The sequence below is a fragment of the Miscanthus floridulus genome, chromosome 8 (assembly GCF_019320115.1).
Source record: "Miscanthus floridulus cultivar M001 chromosome 8, ASM1932011v1, whole genome shotgun sequence".
Taxonomy (NCBI): domain Eukaryota; kingdom Viridiplantae; phylum Streptophyta; class Magnoliopsida; order Poales; family Poaceae; genus Miscanthus; species Miscanthus floridulus.
In genome coordinates, this window is record NC_089587.1 from 128,298,214 (window position 1) to 128,321,427 (window position 23,214).

The 23,214-nt window shown below is 44.2% G+C and overlaps 1 protein-coding gene and 1 long non-coding RNA gene across 4 annotated transcripts; both read left to right on the plus strand.

Annotated features, from left to right (window-relative positions):
• The first annotated feature begins 3,424 nt into the window (after nucleotides 1–3,424).
• LOC136477274 (uncharacterized) lies at nucleotides 3,425–8,224 on the plus strand. 3 transcript variants are annotated; one of them, XR_010763958.1, is made up of 6 exons: nucleotides 3,425–3,592; nucleotides 6,074–6,202; nucleotides 6,275–6,351; nucleotides 6,448–6,641; nucleotides 7,150–7,219; nucleotides 8,050–8,224. It is a non-coding gene; the product is annotated as an uncharacterized lncRNA (long non-coding RNA). The 3 variants fall into 3 exon arrangements; XR_010763959.1 differs by having other exon boundaries at nucleotides 6,085–6,202; XR_010763957.1 differs by lacking the exon at nucleotides 3,425–3,592 and having other exon boundaries at nucleotides 5,794–6,202.
• A 721-nt stretch (nucleotides 8,225–8,945) lies between these two features.
• Nucleotides 8,946–9,498, plus strand: LOC136469891 (myb family transcription factor PHL7-like). Its single transcript, XM_066467913.1, has 2 exons — nucleotides 8,946–8,968; nucleotides 9,036–9,498. Exons 1-2 carry the CDS (start codon nucleotides 8,946–8,948, stop codon nucleotides 9,496–9,498), a joined length of 486 nt encoding a protein of 161 aa, XP_066324010.1.
• The last annotated feature ends 13,716 nt before the right edge of the window (nucleotides 9,499–23,214 follow it).

Sequence of the window (23,214 nt, forward strand, 5' to 3'; positions counted from 1 at the left end):
AAGAAAAATGAAAAATTAAAAGAAAAGTTAGCTAGCTCACAAAATGATTATCAAAGTTTGCTTGCTAAAATGGAAATCATGTGCAAACATTGTGATGAGCTAACAAATAAAGTTGCTAATCTTGAGGCCGTCAAAAATACCCCCACTAAGGCATCTAAAAGAAATGACATAATTAAAAAGGATGCATCTACCTCTTGCAATGATTTATGTTTAGACTCACCTTTGTGCAACCAAGCTTGTGTTGAGAAAGTGATTGTAGATACATGCACACAAGAGGTTGCAAAAGAGAATGAGCAACTCAAGCAAGAAGTAGCTCGCCTCACCAAGGACTTGACTCAAGTGAAAGGCAAGGCGAAGCAAGCCCAACTTCATCAAGATAACACCGTCAAGGGAGTGAAGAAGCTTGATGAAGGACAAACCGTGGTTTGCTACGTGTGCCACAAATAAGGCCACAAGTCCTATGAGTGCAAGGTGAAGAATGGGGGAGGAGCAAAGAAGAAGGAGAAAAAGCAAACAAGCAAGCTCACCAACACCTACACCAACAAGGTGGACAAGAAGGCCTCCATACCTTATCTCTTGAAGAAGAAGAAAAATGACAAGGTGGTGGCCATCAAGGTGAACAAGCAAGCCAACAATGGGGTCAAACGCTTTTGGGTGCCAAAGGAAATCATTTCCAACATGAAGAGCACCAAGAAGGTTTGGATCCCAAAAGGGAAGTGAGAAGTCCGTCGGACCTCGGGGAATTTGGAGACTTGGCAAAGTTTGGGTGCATTACATGGGGTGCATCATGATGGACAAAGTCATTACCAAGTAGGTTAGTGAATACTATGGACCCAAATTCCCCTTCCCATGTTAGGTAACTAGATGTCTTTACTTTCAATTAGCATTTGTTTTAATTGGTATTGTCTTTCAATTGGTATACTCTTAAAGCATCTAGTTATCTTATATGCCTAATGTTTGCATTTACATGCTTAAATATTTTGTCATGCATTCAATAGGTATATCATATGGTAGGCTTGCTCGGTTTCATTATCAACCCTTGGAGTAAACCTACATGGTTTAAAATTGTTTAGGAGCACGGCACATAGCTTGTTTTACAATTAACTATCTAATATGTGCCAAAGTCCAAATTGTAGATAATCTCTCCCAAATATCATCTTTCAAGTGGTATTTTGATACTTAAATCAATATGCACAAATTTTATAAGTATTCAACACTTGTGTGCACAAATTTAGGGGGAGCTTAATCTACAACTTGGATGCTTTGAGACTAACACTTTTTCAAATGGTATCAATTTTTTAAACCTATGTGTAGTAGTCTCATTGTAAAGAAATTGGAGTCCTCGGAGTTAAGCATCATTCTTTAATTGGCATCATCATGTTGTTTTCATTCCATATTTATATGCTTTCTCCATGCATTATATAGATTAAACTCTCTTGTGCAATAAATTGCTATTTATGCATATGCTTTGCTTTCTACCATATGTATGCATATATTTAAGGGGAGCTTAGTCTATATAATGTGAGAGTCAAATTTTGTGATCCATTTCATTCTGTACACAAAGGATCATGAAATTTGACCCTCCCTTGTGCTGCTAATGTCTTCCTTTTCGGTGTTTGATGCCAAAGGGGGAGAATTTGAAGGACCAAAGGCAAGCATCAAGTTGATGTCTACAAGTGGTAATGGTCAAGAATGGGAGGAAAGTGGATTATGGATTAGACTAAGTAATGGTAAAATCTGTAGGAATCCATAATGACACATAGGGACTTTTGCAAGGGCAAGATGGTTTTCGATTGGTATCTAAGTAGGATTTTCTAGCATCATATAACTTTGCCCTTTGCATTGCATCCTAGCAAGTAGGTAGTTTTTAAATTTCAAAATCTCTATCATTTGCTTGCTTTGGTCGTGTTGTCATCAATCACCAAAAAGGGGGAGATTGTAAGGAAAATGGACCCTAAGCCCATTTACTTTGGATTTTGGTGTTTGATGACCAACACAACCAAATTGGACTAATGAATTTGCAAGTGTTTGTTTTATAGTCCAACAGGGTGCAAGACATGACTTGGACGAAGATGACGTCATGATCCGATGATCAACACCTTAAGAAAGACCTTAGGAGCACAAGAAAAGACCCAAGATATCAAGTAAAGTCCAAGCATGAAGATAGGAACCAAGCCGTACGCAAGATCGTGAAGAAACGAGCTTGCAGAGGCGACCGGACGCTGGACCGGACGCTGGAAGCACGACTGAATGCTGGACCGGTGGCTCGGCAGACAGGCGACCGGACGCAAGGACCGGACGCTGGCGGCAACCGACCGGACGCAGAAACGCAGCGTCCGATCGAGTACAGAGAGGTTCCAGGCGCGCGAAACTACGACCAGACGCGTCCGGTGGCAGGCGACCGGACGCTGGCAGCGTCCGATCGGTGGTTCGCGGCTGCAACGGTCGGGACGACCGGACGCGTCCGGTCAGGACGATTCAGCGTCCGGTCAGTAGCAGATTTGCGGGAGTTCGACCCCAACGGCTACTTTCTCAGTGGGGCTTATAAATACAACCCCCAACCGGCCATTTGAGTGGTGTGGAGCCAAGGAAACATACCAAGAGTGTTGATACACCATTTGAGTGATCTCCACATGCATAGTGCTTAGTGTTTTATTAGGTGATTAGCATAAGTGCTTTGCGAAGTGCTTAGGTTGATTAGACCACCGCTTATGTGCTTGCTCTAGGTGTTTGCCTAGTGTTTAAGTGAGGTTTGCATACCTCTTGCCACCCCGTGCTTGCGAGCACAAGTGATGTACATCGGAGGGGCTTGAAGTCTTGCGAGATCACACCAACCGTGTTTGTGGTGTGGCCGCCACCGTGTATCGGAGGGAACAAGGCCCGCGGCGTTTTGGCCGAAAGCTTGATAGTGAAGACGGCGGGGAGCATCCGGGAGAGGCTTGCCGAAAGGCACGTCGGAGACCCACTTGCGCGTGGGGAAGGCCCGAGGCTATCCACGGAGTTACCCGACCGGGATCTTGGCCCTTGCGAGGGATTCCTTACGAGGGGCTCCAATGAGGACTAGGAGGAAGCTTGCGTGCTTCTCGATACCTCGATAAAAATACCGGAGTCGTCGACGGGAGTTTGCATATCTCTACCTTGCTCTTTAGCTTCCGCATTTACATTGATTACTTTACTACGTTTGCGGTAGAGATAGCAACACACTAGCAAAACCATAGTTGCACATCTAGATAGCTTATCTATTGCATAGGTTTTGCTAGGGTTAGAAAAAGAGGCCATAGTTTTGGGAGTTAGAATTTTAAGTTGCCTAATTCACCCCCCCCCCCCCCTCTTAGGCGTCACGGTCCCTACACTGTTGTCCCTTCATGTTTGTGATTTCAAAAGGCTATCCTATGCTGCTGAAATGCTAATAATGGATGGGAGAAGGCTCAGACCTCAGATAAGTACCTAACTTGCTATTTCCTATTTTTTGTATCACTTGTATTGATGCCCAATTGCATCTAAAAGTGTTGTCCACTTCTATTGCAGCAGTGCTGCAGGAAATTCAGTGATCAGTAGTGTATCAACTACAACTAAGGACAAAGGACCTAAGGTATGTCTACTGGTCCTTCCCTATTTTTTATCTAAATTATTCATGATTTGTGCTATAAGCCTATAATTGTATATATTTTATATTGATATATAAATATAAATTGGCAAAACGCCTAGAAAAACACCTAGCATCGCCTAGGCTGGACTAGTCGCTAGGTTAAAGGTCATCGCCTAGATTTCGCCTAGCGCCTAGCAAAACTTTGCCTGCAACTCATTCAGTTTAGGATCCAACCTGAGGGCACCTCCATGTGCTTCTTGACAAAGTGTCTGCGCCATCGAGGAAATCAAACCACTAGAACCGCATGACGATGAGCCTCCCCATGTCGTCCTGCAGCAGCACATCGAGCACGCCACCACCACCGTCGAAGTGCTGGGACACAGGAGCACGAGGAGCAGGCGAGAAGCTACGGCAGCGGTGCCGGGGAGAGGCAGGACCGCCGGAGCTACCTCATCGACACACCCGCTGCTGTCATACTGTGCCGAATCAGCTGCCATCTCTGTGCCGATAGGGCGACAGGTCTGGTTGAGACAGCACCACAGTGGCTCCCAGATCCGATGGCGTCCTGCAATGTGAGCTTCTACATAGCCTACGCACAGGGATCCTACTTGTTCTCCTTCCATCGGTGTGCGGCAACAGGAACTAGAGGCTGGAGCTTGACCTCCCCCACGGCCACACCCAGGGTTAGGTTCGCGGCTGTGGAGGTAAGGGGGAGTTGTCGAAGGACAGTTCGGACTGCGCGTGAACACCGGGATGAAGTATGGGGGCGCGAGAGGAGGGGAGCCAGCGGAGAGCAGCGGCGCGAGGGTAGGGTGGGTGGCGGCGGGCACGAGTTGCGAGAGCGAGAGAGCCGAGAGAGAGAGAGTGAGAGAGGAAGATGCGAGTAGTGCGCTGAGGCCTGGGGGCGATCGGGTGCGCGTAGGGTCCACCTGTTGGCGCGGTTGTAACATAGGCGATGGAGCGGGGAGGCATGTTGAATTAAACTTTTGACGTCCCCCTATCGATCTTTTTAGGAGTAGAGAAACATCTAATTTACTATTTGTATTCTTGTTTTAGTTACCAAGGTCCTAAGAATCCTTCGGTCAAAAAAGGTCCTAAGAATCAGTGTTGGTGACAGTGGTGGGCTCTAATATATAATGATCTTTGGAGTGCTTGGTGCATGCATGTGTCATGGAGGATGGGATTATCTGTTCACTGTTTTAGTCATGTGGCTTATGATTTGAATCTCCACGCCCTGATGATCTATGCAGCACGGATACAGATACGTGTATCGGTATCGGACGGATACGGATACGCGGATACGTCATTTTTCTAAAAAACCTGATAGCGGATACGTTTTATGTTTTTTTGTAAAAAAATAATAAGACATGTTAAAATTAGTAGAAGCCAATCAAACGCTCTCTCAGCCTGTTCGCTTGTTGGTTTCAGCCAGGGCTTATCAACCAGCCAACGGTGTTTTCCTTTTACAACAAACCAGCACCAGCCGGACTTATCAGCCCAGAAACCAACCAGCGAACAGGCTCTCTGAAGCCACATCTACAATTATTTAACTGCTTCTAGACTAGTGGCTTCGTACAACAGAAGCACTGATGCAGCTTTCCATCTCCACCACTCGTTCCACCGACACCAGTAAAAATCAGCACAGCTCACCACCGCTCAGTCTGGATCCTTTGCTTCCCCCAATCTCACCCCTTTCCACAGGGGAAGACAGAAATCAGGCAACAGGAACAGAACAGAGGTTGCCGTTGAAGAAGAAATGAAGCAACGAGTGACTAGATCAGGAGGGGAAGAAAGAAATTAAGAAGGGAAGATCACCGGAAGTCTCTGCTGAATCGCCACCAGATAGTGCTGGAGGTCATTGCGGCCGCCGAGGCAGGCGGGTGGCCAGGAGGGAGGCGTCGGGCAGGCTGCGCCATTGGCGCTCGAGCGTACTGGCAGGAAGCCGCGCGTCGGGCGGTGGCACTTGTGCCACTGTGCATCCGAGCGGGAGGTAGCACTTCCAGGCGGAAGGTGCGGTCAGCCACTCAGCCCTCGCGCGTGCAAGTGGGTAGAGGCGCATCAGGCGGCGGCGCTCGTGCAGCCGGGCGTCCGTGGCGGAAGGCGGATACGTATCGTCATTCATCAAATCGCATGGATACGTATCAGAGGAAGTATCAGATTTTTTCTGCAATTATTTTTTTCCCGATACTTCACAGATACGTATCTGTCGCGTATCCGTATCCGATACGGGATACGTGGCCTACCTCACGTATCCGTGTAACGTAGCTGACGATTAGGTAGAAGTTTTCTTTATAACTTACAGTGATAACTATTTGTTTATGATGAATAGGTCGATGCTAGTGTTTAGGACCTGTAATCATTGAGATTTTGAGATCTGTTGCTTATGTCTGAAGTGTGTGCATACTAGTTTATAAGTTTACATTGTAGATGAAACACTTCTTTTAACATGATCAAATTTGAAGTAACTTTATCTTATAAAAAAAGGGCGTACCCAGTACAGAGAGCTCCCGCTCTGTGCGGGGTCTGGGGAAAGATGTCAGTGGCAAGCCTTACCCTCGCCTGTGCAATGCGAGGAGACTGCGACTCGAACCCGGGACCTTCCGATCACAGGCGGTAAGACTCTACCGCTTGCACCAGGCCCGAGTAACTTTATCTTATTATTGTGCAATTATTCAAACATGACAGGAGCCACTCCAAAGGGAGTCCTTAGGATTATGGGCGTGCCGGGACTTACAATATACCATGTGAAGAGTCACTTACAGGTAATTCTCTATATATGAATAGCTCTTCACGATTTCAATTCCTTACATTTTTTTCACCCTAACAATTTTTTTTCTTTTTTTTAATTAAAAATCTAGAAATACCGTCTTGCAAAGTACATTCCAGACCCCGCAGCCGATGGTAGGTGACCATTATTATCTTGTTTTACGTGCATTCAAGCAAGAACATGTATCTACTATTATTTTGGTTTATTTAATCTTATCGTTCATGTAGACAACAAAGCTGAAAAGAAAGATCCAGGGGATTTGCTGGCAGCACTTGAAGGTTCCTCGTATGTATCAGTGCGTCTGTTTGTTTGTATTTACTTTCATACAAAAGATATGTCTTCTTGCTTGTAGTTCATAGAAAGAGAGAGGTTGGTCAAGTCCAATCTGTTCTAGCTCAGTTCAAATGGTCAGACATCATTTGCAGCATGAAAATACCAATGACAATGCTAAATTTTGTATTAGATTATTAGCCAGGGAAATAAATGCAGTTTGCACTTTCAACAGTGTTGGCATTGTTAAACTTATAATAAAGTGGAGCTAAAAAATAAAATGAGGTGTACACTGTATGCATGCCATTTGAATATTTGATTCCTTGATTCAACTATGTCTTGCGATTATTTACTTCCACATAAATAGTACTCTTTCAGTTAGTTTCATGTCTGCTTTGCTATTTTCTATTAGAAAAAGCAGACCATCCTATTCCCTTTTTGTGAAATGATAGTATCTAATTGCCTAATCTTGCAAACTTTCAACTGTTTCATGATGGATATATACTTCTGTTATGTATTGCAGTACAATGCAGATATCTGAAGCCCTGAAGCTGCAGATGGAGATCCAGAAGCGGTTGCATGAACAATTAGAGGTAAGTTAATGATGCCACAGATATCATTGGAGTTCAATATGTGATATGATACTCACTGGCATTGATACTTTGAGTTCTTTCATGAAGGATATTGTATCATGCTTGGAATCTGGAAAAAGTTTGAAAATACCAAATCCAAATATATTATGATACACTTAAGTGTGCCAAGATAGACTTATAAGTTGTTTGGTGTAGGAATGTGATGGTAATGGACCAATCGATGTTAACTCTGAACCAAAGTCATTTGTTTGATGAGGAATGGAATGACTTAATCCATTATCATATTCCTTGTTTACCGTTATCACACATCTAGTGTATATATGAAGAATGATGTCATCTTACCAAAATCATGGCATGATCCCATGATATATCATTCAATCTAGGATGAATTGATTCCTCCAGTTAAACACACTATTGTATGATGTCATTAGTTCAATTAAAATGATGTTATAGTTGTATGGAAAGGTCAAGGTCCGTGATGGCAAAATTCAAGGCCATGTTCCTAGCTCTAAAATAGGCCCTAACAGTCTAGAAAAATAAAACGATAATCATATACAATATTCTTATAGTAGTTAACACAAAAAAATTAACCTACATATCTTTAGGAATTAGGCTACTTACTCGCCGGGTGCTGGCCTCCAAGTGCCAATCATCTCAAGTTTTTGATGGATCTGTGGCACTATGGTAGTTTGCCTTCTTGTTAATGAAATGATAACGCAGCTCTCCTGCATATTCGAGAAAAAAAAACTACGGTAGTTTGGCACTTGCTAGTACACCCTCTCCCAGTGCCCCTCGCCGACGCTTTGCAGTTTGCACTTTGATGTTTGCAGTGGAGTACTGGACTCAAGATTCCCTGTCTGCCTAGCGGAGACAGACACTCAGGGAGTTCGATTTGGATGGAGTAGTTGGACAGACGAACAAACAACATAGATGGAACTACAGAGTACCAAATAGGAAGAGATGTAGCGATTCCTAGAGTCGGCACAGGTATTGAATATTGAATAGGGTATTGAATATTGAATTATTGATTACCGGATAAGCTATAGTTTTGAGGCCCCTAAAAAATTGGGGCCCTGTACTGTTGCACTGGCCACACACCCCCATGCACAGTGCCAAAGGTTCATTCTATGTTCGAGGCCTTTTGAGTTAAACTCAGGTGTAGTTTAATTAGCTTCAATTTTGTGTTGCAACCTTTCAATAGGTTTATCAATTTAAATAGCTTTATGATTTTTAAATTGCAAAATCTTTAAATATAATTAGTTATGCTTATAGTTATATATGGGGATAAACACCAAGGCTTTCCTAGTTCCAATGTTTTTTTTGCTGGCGAACTCAATATCAAACCATGTATTATTATCTGACTTAGAACGATAATCAGCTATTGCCTTGATTGCTGGAATGCTATATTACTTTAGCGTGAAGCTTATTAAATGACATTTCTGTTTTTGAACCATGTTTCAAGGAATGTGATGAAATGTCAACAACCCACAATTAAAAGTTTGTCAAGAGGTAGACTTGACGATCCTTGTATTCTGTAAATTCTGGAGGCAACTTTACTTTGCTGACCCTTAGTTGATTTGGAAGGAGACATATATCAGTACAAAAAAGCTTGCATGTATTGTTTGAGGATAGGTGTCAACAAAGAGCAGTAGTGTTTAGAAGAAGTGTAGAACTAGAACTTAGAGCACAAATTACATAAACAGAAAAGGAACATTTAATATTCAGAATGTTCCTACTGCCGCTGTTGCGGTTCTGAATTTATAACAAGAATCAAGCCACTACAGGTCTTGTCGTAGCTGACAAACATCCCTTGCAGGTACAAAGGGCAGCTGCAGCTGCGAATTGAGGCACAGGGCAAGTACCTTCAGAAGACCATCGAAGAGCAGCAACGCATCAATGCTGCTGGAGTTTCTAGAGCCACATCAAGTGAACAGTTGACCAACTCCGAAAGGCCTTACTCCTCAACCCATGTACCAGCATCTCCAACTCCACTTCAGGCTATTCCATTCAGTGAAGACAATGGAAGTCGAGTTGAGCCCATGAAGACTGGCTCACAAGATATTCCTAATGGTGAACCTCAAACACCTGACACCAACTGTCGGCCTGACTCACCAAGGCTCAGTCCAAAGCATGAGCGCCCAGCCAAGAGGCAGAGGGTCAGCAGCAACAGCGATGGTACCATGTTCGCTGATGATGACTTTACCCTTCCACACCACATCTTTGAGTCAAGCACGGGCTCGGAGTTCCAATCATGTGCGATGTCATACTCAAGCCATTAGCCTCTGGTGCTGTGACAATTCCCCTATCAAAGCTAGTTTTCTGGTGCAGTATATGGCCAATGATAGATTTTGGTTTCTTTTGACAGAAATACCATTATTAGACAAAAGTTTAGGGGTTCACAAAAGATTTTGGTTGCACTTGCTCATGACATGCATGGTTACTTTGAATTCCATAGTATGACATGGCTAGATGTTACCATGCGGATTACGGCAATGTTATTATGGTATCAAAATAATATCATTTTAGAATGGTGGTTTTATATTGGATGTCGGTCAACTATTATGACAGTCAACATGTATGCATATGCTAATTAACTCAAACTGGCCGCCGAAAACGGCCAGGTCAATTTTTTGTGTGTGTGGGACCGATGACAGATCTATAGTATCTAACCTTTGGCACATACTACGGTGTTGTCTAACCTACCATGGTCACTAAGTGCAATTCGTACGCTTAATGCTGCACCTAGCCTCTCGTATTTTTAAATCTCTTAATCGGTCTAGAGAAGGAGTAACTAAGTCAATTGAATCTAATCTAGATGTGTAAAATAAGCCCAGTAGTAATACGTATCATAGACCATACCCTTTGCATTTTGATTTCATGAAAGCTCCTAATGGCTGGAGGGTACTAGATTTTTATAAATTCAGACAGTAAAACTATCATGAAGCACATTAGTTTGCTTCTTTCACAGATAGGTGAAGCTAGTATCTCATATTTTTATGAAAGTTTGTAATTTTCTTTTCTCTTACTAGGATGACATTTTTCATGGTTTACTTTTTGGGTTAATTGGATTGGTGCCATTACAATTCTCGTGTTTCTAAGAAATACCATTACTATTAGTCTTATTGTAAGCATGCCATTACAATTACACTGGAGTCTGAAAAATGCCATTATGTACACTTGTCGCGACCTGTGGCCCACATGTAGGTGTATACAGCTAGTACGTACATTCGTATGGACCCTTTTGCCCCCAGCTTCTCCATACATGCGCCCGTTTGACTGGATCGAGTCAATCCATCCATTCCCCACCACCTCCTCTCTCTCTTGCTCGAACCCTAGCTCGGCGACGGCGGCGGCGACTGCGATCGGCCGCGGCGGCGACTACTGCTCGCGGCGGCGGCGACCGTGACTACCACAGGCGCCGGCGTCGACCACGACTACTGCTGCTCCTTCCCCGCCCCATTTGCTGAGCGGAGATGGCATCCACAGCTGCCAGTTCAAGTGCTAGCCATGTTGGTGGTCTCCCACGGATCGATTGCCCCAAATGCAAGATCCAGGTCATTAGGCGCAAGAGCAAGGCTGACAATATGTATTACACTTGCCCCAACAATTTCCCGGTAATTTGTCTTGCTTTTCCTTTGATGTTGGGTTCCATGTTCGTCCAGCTGCAAATAGTGTTAAGTGGGTTGGGGTTTTGATTATCAATTGCAGAACGATGACACTTGTGCGAACTATTGGTTTGAGGATCAATACCCGGCCTATCTACGCGCCAATCATCCAGACAAGCTCAGGGATGTGGAAGTGGAAGGTGTACAGGGCCCTTTTGTTGCTCCTGTGGTTCAAGGCATAGAACAGAAGAGTGACACAAAGATTGGGATGATGGACTTGAAGGTTCAGATCATTGACTTGAAGGTTGACAATTTAAAGTTGAAGCAGGAGATGAAAGAATTGAAGAATGGTGAATTGAACAAGGCTTTTAGCTTAGGGAATGCATTAGTTGCTGTGGTGATGCTAAATCTATTTGTAAGCCTCTTAGTTGCAGTAGTTTGGAAATGAAGTAGTATGCACCTTGGTTCTAGTAGTTTGGAGTTCTGTGATCTTAGCCTGTAGGTTGTCAAGTGCTACTACTAATTTATGTTTATTTATGTCTGTGCAACTATGTATCTGTGATCAAGGAATGCATGTTTATGTAGGTTTTGTGAATCTGTGAATTTGTGATGAATCTGTCAATGTGTGCAACACAGCTTCTTTTTCTTATAATTGTGATCAATCTGTGAATTTTTGATGAATAAATAGATGTTTTTGTTTAGAGCAGCAACTGTCCATGCACGCCATGAATAAATGAGGCCATAATTTACATGCTTATATCACACAAGGTGGTTCAGATTCATTATAAAACATCCAGTCATAACCAGAACACACAAATAGGTTCAGATCCTAGCATTCATCAAGTTTAAGCCATTACTAAACAGAAATAGGAGGTGGCCATAACAAACATTCAGTGATGACCATAACAGACATCGAGTTCAGGCCCTAGCATACATCAAGTTCAGGCCGTACCATACATCAAGTTCAAGGCCTACAATACATAACGTTCAGGCCACAAAAGAAACTAATTTTATTCTTGTGATCACAACATATCACATGGTGTTTAAGAAGTCCTTCAGGCTTCTCACAACACTAGTTGCTGGAGCAACAGCTTTCTTTTGCTGCTTCTTTTTCTTAGGTGTCTTCTTCTTCTTAGGTGTTTTCTTCTTCTTGGGCGCACCTTTCTTCTTAGGTGTTGTCTTCTTCTTCTTCTTCATTTATGAAGGTCCAGCACTGTCATCATCTTCCAGCTGTTGCCTTTTTCTATAGATGCGCACTATGATTAGCAAAAACTAGGGAATGTCACAAGAATTGGAAAGAGACATACAAATCATTTTACCTTTTTTCCTTTGAATTCAGTCCAACTTCACCATCTTCTCCTAGCTCTGGTTGTTTGTAAGTCTTAGAGAAGTGCCCAAAATCTCCACACCTTTTACACCTAACCTTCTTCTTGGTAGCATTTTTCTCAAGGCAACCTCTAATTCTCACCACTCTCGGCCTACCTGCAGCTCTACCTAGCAGAGGAGGGAAAACTTTGAAGCCTAGGTCAACCTATGTACACTGTGACCTGTCTGGCAATGGCTCAACTCTAGAAGCATATGCAGCCCTGAATCTCTGAACAGAGTAGTACTCATGCATAAAATCTGCTATATTTAATTCTTCTATTGGAAAGAATCCATGCCAGGGGCATGTTTGCATGGTTTTCCTATGATTTGCCACTCCCTACATGAATAGGAGTGACCTTGCAGGTCAACCATGTGCCTCTTGTGGTTGTTCCAGTCATCTATAAGTGTTACTTTAGCTATGCCTTCATCACTTCTTGCAACCTTCACAACTTTGAGGTTTTTGCTTATAGTGTTCAGGTCTTTGATGACATTGGGCAGTATACCATCCTGCATATCCTTACCAATCTGCCTTCTTAAGTACCTCTTTTTCATTATGAGTTCCATAATCCCATCTACCAATTCATGCAGCAAAAGTCCTTTCAACTTCTTTATCTGAGCATTGAAACTCTCAGAAACATTATTGGTCAAATAGTCACATTGACTTAGCTCTGAAAATCCACACCTGTACCATATCAACTTGTAATGTTGCTGAAGGAAGTCAATGGCATCTGGGGCAAAATCTGCTATCTTCTGCAAGTGCCACCTGAATAACCCTTCTGTGTAACTCCTTGCAGTAGGGTACAGGTGGTTCGTAAACGCATCTCCTTGATAATGCTTCATAAGTTGCTGTACATGTGCCTCATACACTCTCTGTACTCCACTTCAGGGAACACTACACCCACAGCCTTCTCAAGTCCTTTACAAGCATTAGTACATATGACTAAACCTGTAGGTGAACCCACTGCTCTATGCAACTGCTGCATTAACGACTTCCAATTGTCTTCTGTTTCAGAATAAAAAACACCATATGCCACATGGTATAACTAGTTGTGCCCATCCATAGCAGTTGCTGATGCCAACTGCCCTATATATCTGCCACACAATGCAGACGCATCTACACCTATAAATGGCCTACAACCAGCTAAGAAGCCATCAATACATGGCTTCAGGGCTACAAAAATCCTCCTGAAGCGCTTCTTCTTCTTCTTCTTCCCTTCTAACTCTATCTCTACAATGTTTCCAGGAGAACTTATTTCTATCTGTGCTTTCCAATTGAACAATAGCTAAAAACTTTCTGAGTACTTCCCATGAACCTGTTGTAGGGCAACTATCAAACCTGACCATACCTTGGAGTATTTCAGTTTAATGCAATAGTCTCCTTCTAGCTTTTCCTTTGCATCCTTGGCTTCTTCATTTGGATTCTTCTTGACCCAGTTGAAAGCATCTAGGCCCCTAGTTGGGTTTCGGTGATTAATGACAATACGAGATTACTATGACTAATGTGTGTTTTGCATATGCAATTAAGTTAGGTCATGGTAATGGCAATTGATTGGGCAATCATGGTTGTCATGCCCCTACGATGGAAATCGTTTTAGTTTTCAAAGGATGGACGATAAGGTTAAGGATGGACTAGTTCTAAGTGTCGTTTGGAGTTGAAGAGACACTTAGAGTAGTTTAGGACTTTGTTTTTCCTTTGGCCGTACTATTAAGGGGGGTATGGATGGGTAGCTTGACCTAGGTGAGTCTAGTGGGTTAGGTGTGGTGCACACTTGTCAAATCTAGCACTAGGTAGCTCCTAAAAAGCCCTTAGATCAATTGGAGCAAACTTCATTCACATATGATTGTAAGTTGGAAGTGAATTGAGGGTCAAATGCTGTCCGGACGCTGGTTCCAGTGTGACCGGACGCTAGCGTAGAGTCCGATCAGTTCATTTGATCAAGGTGAAGTCGTCTGGATGCGACTGGACGCTGAGAGGTGAGTGACCGGACGCTGGGTACTAGAGTCTGGTCAACTCCAGTAAGGTTCCAGAGAGGGAGAATCCTGATCGGACGCGTCCGGTCAGTGCTGACCGGACGATGGTCAGGTTCCGGTTACTGACCAGATGCTGAGCAGCAAAGTGACCGAACGCTGCATGCCAGAGTCCGGTCAACATCAGTAAGGTTCCAGAGGGCAGTTTTTGTGATCGGACATGTCCGGTCAGTGCTGACCGAATGCTGGTCAGTGTTTGGTCACAACTTAAACTGCATAGAGGCGGGTGAACTGACTGAAGCGTCCGGTCACCTTGACCGAAGCGTCCGGTCAACCTGCTGTGGCACATAACAGTTCGTTTTGAATGAGGTGTTATAAATACTTCCTCTATTCACTCAAGGGATTACTTTTGCTTATTCCAACAGCTGAGAAACACCCTTGAGAGTGCCAAGAAGAGCAAGGTCCTAATGAGGTGATTGAGATTTGAGAATCCAAGTGAGAGGCCTCATTAGTGAAAGCAAGAGTAGCAAAGTGTGTATCCACACTTCTCATTAGGCTTGTCGTGGTCAAGTGAGAGTCCGTGCTTGTTACTCTTGGTGATCGCCATCACCTAGATGGCTTGGTGGTGATTGGGAGCTTGATGATCATCCGATGGAGCTTGTGGATGACCCAACTCAAGTTGTGAGCGATTGTGGGTGATTCACCACGACGGAGTGTCAAAGAATCAACCCGTAGAGAGCACTTGATCCTTGTGTGGATCAAGGAGGAGCTACACCCTTGCGCGGGTGCTCCAACGAGGACTAGTGGAGAGTGGCGACTCTCTGATACCTCGGCAAAACATCGCCGCGTTCCTGCTTCTCTCTTTACTTTAAGCATTTACTTTGAGCAATTCAATTCTTGTCTTTACATTCATAGAATTGCCATGCTAGAGTAGGATTGGAATATAGGTTGCTAAAGTTTTGTGCGGTAGAATAATAGAAACACTTTCTAGGCACAAGGGGTGAAGTGGGCTAACCGTAGGGTTTAATTATTGCAAAGAATTTTAGAATTAGCCCAATTCACCTCCCCTCTTGGGCATCTTGATCCTTTCAATTAGTATTGGAGCCTCGTGCTCACGTATTTAGGCTTAACAACCTAGAGAAAGATGTCTCACGGGGATGGGGCCTACTCCTATCTTTGAGGGGGATGATTTTCCTTATTGGAAAATCCACATGGAGGCGTATTTAGAAGCTCTAGATGTTGGAATACTTAGAGCCGCCTCACAAGGATTCCCAAAACCTTGGGATCCCACGCACCTTCAAGGCAATGAAGTAAACTACGAGAAATGGAATGCAAAGGCTAGAAGCACCATCTTTAGAGGCCTTTGCAAAGATGTGTTTAACCGGGTGAGGAACCACAAGGACTCCCATGCACTATGGTCAGACATTTGTGCGCTCCATGAGGGAACTAAGAGCGAGCATGAGGAACGCTATCATCTCGTAATGAAAAGCTTAATTCTTTTGAGATGTTTCCTAAAGAGAATGCTAATGAAATGTACTCACGCTTGAATGTTCTTGTAGAGGAAGTCAATGGGCTTGGACTCACTCAAATGCAACCATCCGATGTTGTAAGAAAAATCTTGAGTGTCCTCCACATTGATAAATATGGGCATATTGTGACCGTGCTTCATCATGGTGATCTTTCCACCTCTACACTGACTCAAATCTTGGGAAAGATCAATGCTCATGAGATGTACATGCATATCACACCACAAGATGGCTCATCCTCTACCAAGAAGAAGGACAAAGACTTAGTATTCAAGGCTAGCCAAGAGAAGGGCAAAGCAAGAATTGAGTATGAGAGCTCAAGTGATGATGAAGTTGATGATGCAAGTCTTGCTCTCATGGTGAGAAGAACCGCCAAGATGCTAAAGAAGCTCAATAAGAGTGGCATCAAGTTTGATGGGAAGAAAAAGAAGTTCTTCACTAGCATAAGAAGGGAGCCAATCTCCGAGATGGATTGCTACAATTGTGGAGAACTTGGTCATCTAGCACATCAATGCACCAAGCCCAAGAAAGACAAGTACAAGAACAAGTATAAGGGCAAGAAAGATGACTCAAGTAATGAAGATGAGAAGAAGAAAAACAAGTCATACAAGAAGAAGGATGGCAAGAAGGACTTCCACAAGAAGAAGAAACATGGAAAGGCATACATCGTCGGTGATTGGCTCATGGACATTGATTCATCAAGTTGCTCATCCAATGATGATAGTGATAATGAGAAGGTGGCCGCCATTGTGATTGATTCTTCATCATCTTCAGTTCTTCACCAACACCACCGCCATCATCCTCTACACACCTATGCCTTATGGCCAAGGGTGAACGAAAGGTATCAAATGATGATGATAGTAGTGGTGATGATCATGCTAATAATGATGATAGTGATAGTGATAGTGATGATAATGAATATGAATCACCTTCATATGATGATCTTGTTAAATTGTTAAATCAATACACTAAGATCATTATAAATACTAGAGCTAAGAATGACAAGCTAGAAGCTAAGAATGATTCTCTTTTAGCTAAATGTGATATAGCCGAAAAGGCTAGTGTTGAGCTTAGAGAAGCAAATGAAGCTATGTCATCCAAACTCAAGGAGCTCAAATCTTTTAAGAAAGAGCTTAAAGATAAACATGATAAACTTGAGGGGATGCATAAAGAGCTCATCACTAGCCACAATATGCTAAAAGAAGAATATACAACTCTCAAGATGAATCATGATAATCTTGTTATTGCTCAAGAATTTTTATCCAATGAGCCACAGGATGCTACTAACGATGTTGTTAAGATTGATATAGCTACATCATGTGATGATTTAATTGTTGAGAGCATTGAGCAAGGATCTAGTAGCAAAGGCAAGCAAGTGGTTGAAACCGACAACTATGATGAGTATGTCAAGCTCAAGCATGATAATGAAAAGCTCAAGAAAGATCTTGAAGAGCTCAAAACCACCAACACTATAGTACTAGAAACTCTTGATCATGATGGCGATTTGATTCTTGAGAATGAGAAGCTCAAAGAAGAGAACAAGAAACTCAAGGAAGAGAAAAATAATGATGCACTCAAGGAAGAGAACAAGAAGCTCAAGTTGGAGAAAGAACATCTCAAGATTGGATTGAGCAAGTTCACAAGAGGCAAGCATCTTCAAAGTGAGCTACTAATGAACACCGTCATGAAGATGGATAGAAGTGGCATTGGGTATTTGGCAAACTAAGAGAAGAAGGCTCAAGCTCAACAACAACAACACAAGTCAAAGCCAAAGCCAAAGAGGTGTTTTGAGTATGGACAAGAAGGCCACTTTGCCCATGAGTGTCAAACTCCACCACCACAACCCTTGCCCAAGCATGCTAGACCCTTTGCTTTCAATGCTCATTATATGCTTAGAAAGGACTCTAGTGGAAAGATGAAAGTTATGTTCTTAGGACCTCCCAACAAGAATAGGCCTAAGAAAATTTGGGTAGCAAAGTCATTTATTGAGAAAGTCAAGGGCCCTCAACAAGTTTGGGTTCCTAAAGCTTGATCTCTTGTGTGTAGGTGAACTACAAGACCAGTGGAAGTCATTGGGTAATTGATAGTGGTTGCACACAACATATGACCGGTGATCCTCGTATGTTCACCTCACTAGATGAAGAAGTAGTTGGACAAGAAAGAATCATATTTGGAGATAATTCAAAGGACAAAGTTAAAGGATTGGGCAAAGTGGCAATATTAAATGATCATTCAATCTCAAATGTGCTATATGTTGCTTCATTAAGCTTTAACTTGCTATCTGTTGGTCAATTGTGTGATCTTGGCTTTCAATGCCTATTTACCGAGAAGGAAGTGGTTGTATCCAGAAAGATGATGATCAAGTGATATTCAAGGGATTTAGATACAACAACCTATATCTAGTGGACTTCACCTCCAAAGATGCTAATTTGAAGACTTGCCTATTCACCAAAACAACACTTGGGTGGCTATGGTATAGAAGACTTGCTCATGTTGGGATGAGCTCACTCAAGAAGCTAATGAAGAATGATTTGGTGAGAGGAATAAAGGATGTGAAGTTTGAGAATGATTTGGTGAGAGCTCCTTCACATGGACTTATTTGGACCAACAACATACAAGAGTTTGGGAGGAAATCTTTATTGTCTTGTGATTGTTGATGACTACTCAAGATACACATGTGTGTTCTTCCTTCATGACAAATCCAAAGTTGCATCATGCTTCAAGATGTTTGCCAAGAGAGCACAAAATGAGTTTGAAGTGAAGCTCAAGAAGATTAGAAGCGACAATGGGAAAGAATTTGACAACACAAACATTGAAGCCTATTGTGATGAAGTTGGGATCAAGCATGAGGTCTCTGCAACATATACTCCTCAACAAAATGGTGTGGTTGAGATAAAGAACCGGACATTGATCACACTAGCAAGAACAATGCTTGATGAGTACAACACTCCCGAAGCTCTATGGGCGGAAGCTATCAACACCGCATGCTAAGCATCCAACCGCCTATTCCTTCAAAAATTTCTTAGCAAGACACCTTATGAGTTGCTCAATGGGAAGAAGTCGGACGTCTCCTTTAGGGTGTCTGGTTGCAAATGCTACATCTACAAGAAGCGGCAACACCTAGGGAAGTTTCAAAGACGTTGTGATATTGGTTTTCTTGTTGGTTACTCATCAAAGTCCAAAGCATATAGAGTATTTAATCATGCCACCGGCTTGGTTGAAGAAACATATGATGTGGAATTTGATGAATCAACGGCTCCCAAGGAGCACATGAGAATCTTGATGATGTAGGTGATGAACCATTGAGGGAGGCCATGAAGAATATTCCGGTTGGAGACATCAAGCCTAATGAAGAAGAAGATGATGTACAAGTGATCAATCCACCTTCTTCATCAAATGTGCCACAAGATGGTGATAAAGATAGGAAAGTAGAAAATAAAGACACTCATGTCTCCCATGAGCAAATGGTGACACAAGCACATGATGTTGATGCTCCACAACCTCCCCCTCAAGTGGTTGATAGAAGAAATTCACCTCTACTACAAGCTCATCCATAAGATCTCATTATAGGGAGTCCATCAAAGGGAGTAATGACTCGCTCTTAAAAGCTTGCTTCATTTATTGAACATCACTCTTTTGTCTCTTGCTTTGAGCCTACTAAGGTAGAAGAAGCTCTTCAAGATCTGGATTGGATAAATGCCATGCATGAAGAGTTGAACAACTTCACCCACAATGAAGTTTGGACTCTTGAAGAGCGACCACAAGGTGCAAGAGTCATTGGAACAAAGTGGGTGTTCTGCAACAAGCAAGATGATCAAGGCATTGTTGTGAGGAACAAGGCAAGACTAGTTGCAAAGGGGTTCTCTCAAGTTGAAGGCTTGGATTTTGAAGAGACCTTTGCACTGGTTGCAAGACTAGAAGACATTCTTATCCTCCTTGCATATGCATCACATCATGAAATGAAACTATATCAAATGGATGTGAAAAGTGTATTTTTAAATGGCTATATAAATGAACTAGTCTATGTTGATCAACCTCCCGGGTTTTGTGGGGGTATTAACCCCTATACCCTTATGGCTAGGCTTGGGCCGGCCTGGACCAGGGTGACTGGCCCACTAAAAGATGACACGCGGCCTGGCCAATCTGTTCGGAGCCCCGCACAAGGAATCAAAGTAGATTTGGAGATCAAGCAAGATCCTAGTCGGTTAGAATAGGGATTCTTATCCGGCCACCTATGGCAATTGTAATTGGTTAGGATTAGTTTCTAGATCTGTAACCCTGCCTCCCGAACTATATAAGGCGGGCAGGGGACCCCTCTAAAAACATCTTTCATTGGCATACAACAATACAATTAGACGCAGGACGTAGGTATTATGCCTTCACAGCGGCCGAACCTGGATAAAACCTCGTATCTGTCTTGCGTCACCATCTTGTTTGTAGCTTGCGCATCTGTCTGCCGATAATCTACTACCATGGGCATACCCTTAGGTAGACTGTCGACCATATTTTGTCGATAGTGGCGCGCCAGGTAGGGGGTATGCGTACTGCTCTCTAGGCGAACAAGATGGTCGTCATCCCTGGTTCCATGGCTACGCCGAATGGCCTCACGTTCACCATCGGCCAGATCACCTGGACCACTGGCTCCGACGACTTCATCGCCATGACCCCGGAGGAGGCGCGGGTTCAATCTGTGTCGACCACTACTTCACCTGCATCGGCTACGGCTCCGACCATGGTGGATCTAGCTCCGACCACGCCAGCATCGTCTTCAGCCACGCCAACAACCCATCATCCGCTTCCTCGCTACAAAGGGAGGCAGATCGACAACATCGACCTGCTCGATTCCATCGATCAGGTCGGCACCAAACTTGCTGAAACCCTGGCTCTGGTAAGTTCAATTCAAAGTCAACCTAATGAGCAGGTAACTACTATCCACAACAGATCTACCTGACCAGCTCAGGCTAGTCGTCCTGCACGACTCGGTACGGATCTCGTGGTCACATCTACTCCTGAAGGGCGCTCCATTCGTCACCGGCTAGCCCCCAAAATGGGTCTTCGGCTCTCTGAGTACAAAGCCTCGATGGAGAACCACCAGGCCCAGCCCTACGGCCTGCGCAACTTCATTAACATGGTCTGGATTGAGGATTATCAAGAAGGATCGGTCCATACAGTTCAAGAGGGTGGCTCAAGCTCCTCGTCCGGCATCGCATCTAATGCCTCCGTCCACACCAAGCTCCAGCATCATGATGATGAAGGTGTTGAATACGATCTGGATATCCCAGACCACGCCCCATGATTCCCACGATTCCCATCCTTCCCACCAAGGCGAGGAGACTTGATCAATGTTGTCAGTAATGACGAACCACCGGCTGTCGGCGAAACAGAACAAGAAAGGCTAGCACGTGAAGCACACAATATTGATCGGTTTAATCGCTGATAAATCAAAGCCAAGGCAGAAGAGGAGGCCCGACGCATAAGGGCCCAACCACGCAACCTTAATAATGCCTTTGACAGGGTGGGGGACAAATAGGTCTTTAGGACTCCAAGCACCAACGTAGCTATTGCTATGGCGACAATGCAATGACTACCCAATACCCCGGAAACTCAGGCAGTTCGTGATGATATACAAGCTTACCTGACGGCTGCTATGGCCCAGACTGTAGAGATTGTAAATCAAGCCTGGGCTCCATCCGTCTTAGTCAAATCAAGCCACAGCCGCCAGTACTCAAGTCGCTCACAGCCACCTAACCAACGTGGCTCGAGCAACAACCACCCATCAAACAACCGTCAAGGTGGAAACGGTGGCCATGATGGTGGTCGGGATGACAACCGCCGTGACTACCGGGACGACAATCGCCGAGACAACCGCGATAATTGCCGCGATAACCATGGTCGTAGGGTTAATCAGGGTGGCAACCAAGATCGCCATGATGGCAATAACAATCTCCGCCATTACCTCAAAGAACGCGATCTGCGCGATCGCATTAACCAAAGAGCCAATGATCGTGCATCCCACGAAAGCTATCGTCGTATGGAATATGATACTACCCACGTCCCTCTGGGTTTGAAGCAGTTTACTCTGCACCTTTGCCAAGTCATATGGCCCAAGAACTTCAAGCTCGAAAAACTTCAGAAGTACAACGGCAAGGAGAAGCCTGAATTATGGGTCATGCTCTACGAAACCGCGTGCAGATCAGCCATGGCTGATGAGCACGTCATGTCTAACTACTTCCTAGTCGCTGTCGGCCACGCAGGCCACCAATGGCTAGTCAGCTTGCCGGTGAACTACTTTGATTCTTGGCAAGAGCTCAAGCAAGCTTTCATTGACAACTTCATTGCTACTTGCGAGCAACCCGGCAACAAATATGATCTGCAGCGGATTCGAGATCGGAAAGATGAGCCACTACACGAGTACGTCCGGTGTTTCTTGGAGATGCACATCAAGGTCCCGTCAATCTCCGACAATGAGGCAATTGAGGCTTTCATCACTAGTCTCCGCTTCCACGATGCCCTATGGGACAAGCTCCTCCGCAAGAGACCTGAATTAGTCACAGCGCTCCTGGCCATTACTAAGAAATATGTGGATGCCGATGATGCTAAAAAGATAATCATCGAAGAAGCAGCAAGGGTTCCACGCTCCGACCACCCCCACACCGCGACGACTACCGCAGCAACCATGGTCAGAACAACAATTTTGATCATCGCAACCAGCGCAACGACCCCCGCGACCACCGCGACCAGCGTAATCAGCGGCGTAATCGTCGTGACGATTACAGGGGTAAGCATGCTCGGGAAGACGACGGCGAGATCAACACCGTTAAAAAAGGTGGCGGACGTCGCAACTACGAAGAAGACTACGCCAAAGCATTGAAAGGACCCTGCCAGCTCCACCCCAAGTCAAATCATACCATGGAGAATTGCCGTGTTCTCAAATCTATCTACACGCGCCAACAGGCTCCAGATACATCTGACAAGCCTAACGACGCCAGGGAGCAGCGTAACGAGGACAACGACGATGAAGACATAGACCCCCGTCACAAGTACGTCAAGCCAACCGATTGTGTCCACACCATCATTGGAGGCAAAGTGTCCATCGAGACCAAACGAGAACGCAAGCTGCTCTCCCACGCCTGCTTGAATGTGGCCAACACCGACAACCTCATCACCGATCCGCGGCTCCCTCCTTGGTCTCACCACGAGATCTCCTTCAGCAGAAAGGACCAATGGGCTGCAATACCTGAGCTACGACATTTTCCTCTGGTCCTCGATCCTTGTATCAACAAGGTTCAGTTCGACAGAGTGCTGATTGACGGCGGCAGTTCCATCAATATACTGTTCAAGAACAGTTTGCCAGCCCTGAAGATAACCCAAGCAGATCTCAAGCCATACGAGGCATAGTTCTAGGGTGTCCTCCCTAGACAGAGCTCTACACCTCTCGGGCAGATCACGCTACCTGTGCAATTCGGTACCCCGGACCACTTCCGCACCGACTACGTCAACTTCATGGTCGCTGACTTCAATGGCACCTACC

Excerpts from the sequence above, each read along its gene's own strand:
- LOC136469891 (XM_066467913.1), top strand. The coding sequence starts at position 8,946 with ATGTTCCTACTGCCGCTGTTGCG. Across the intron at positions 8,969-9,035 it reads TTCCTACTGCCGCTGTTGCG|GTACAAAGGGCAGCTGCAGC; the intron begins GTTCTGAATTTA and ends CATCCCTTGCAG.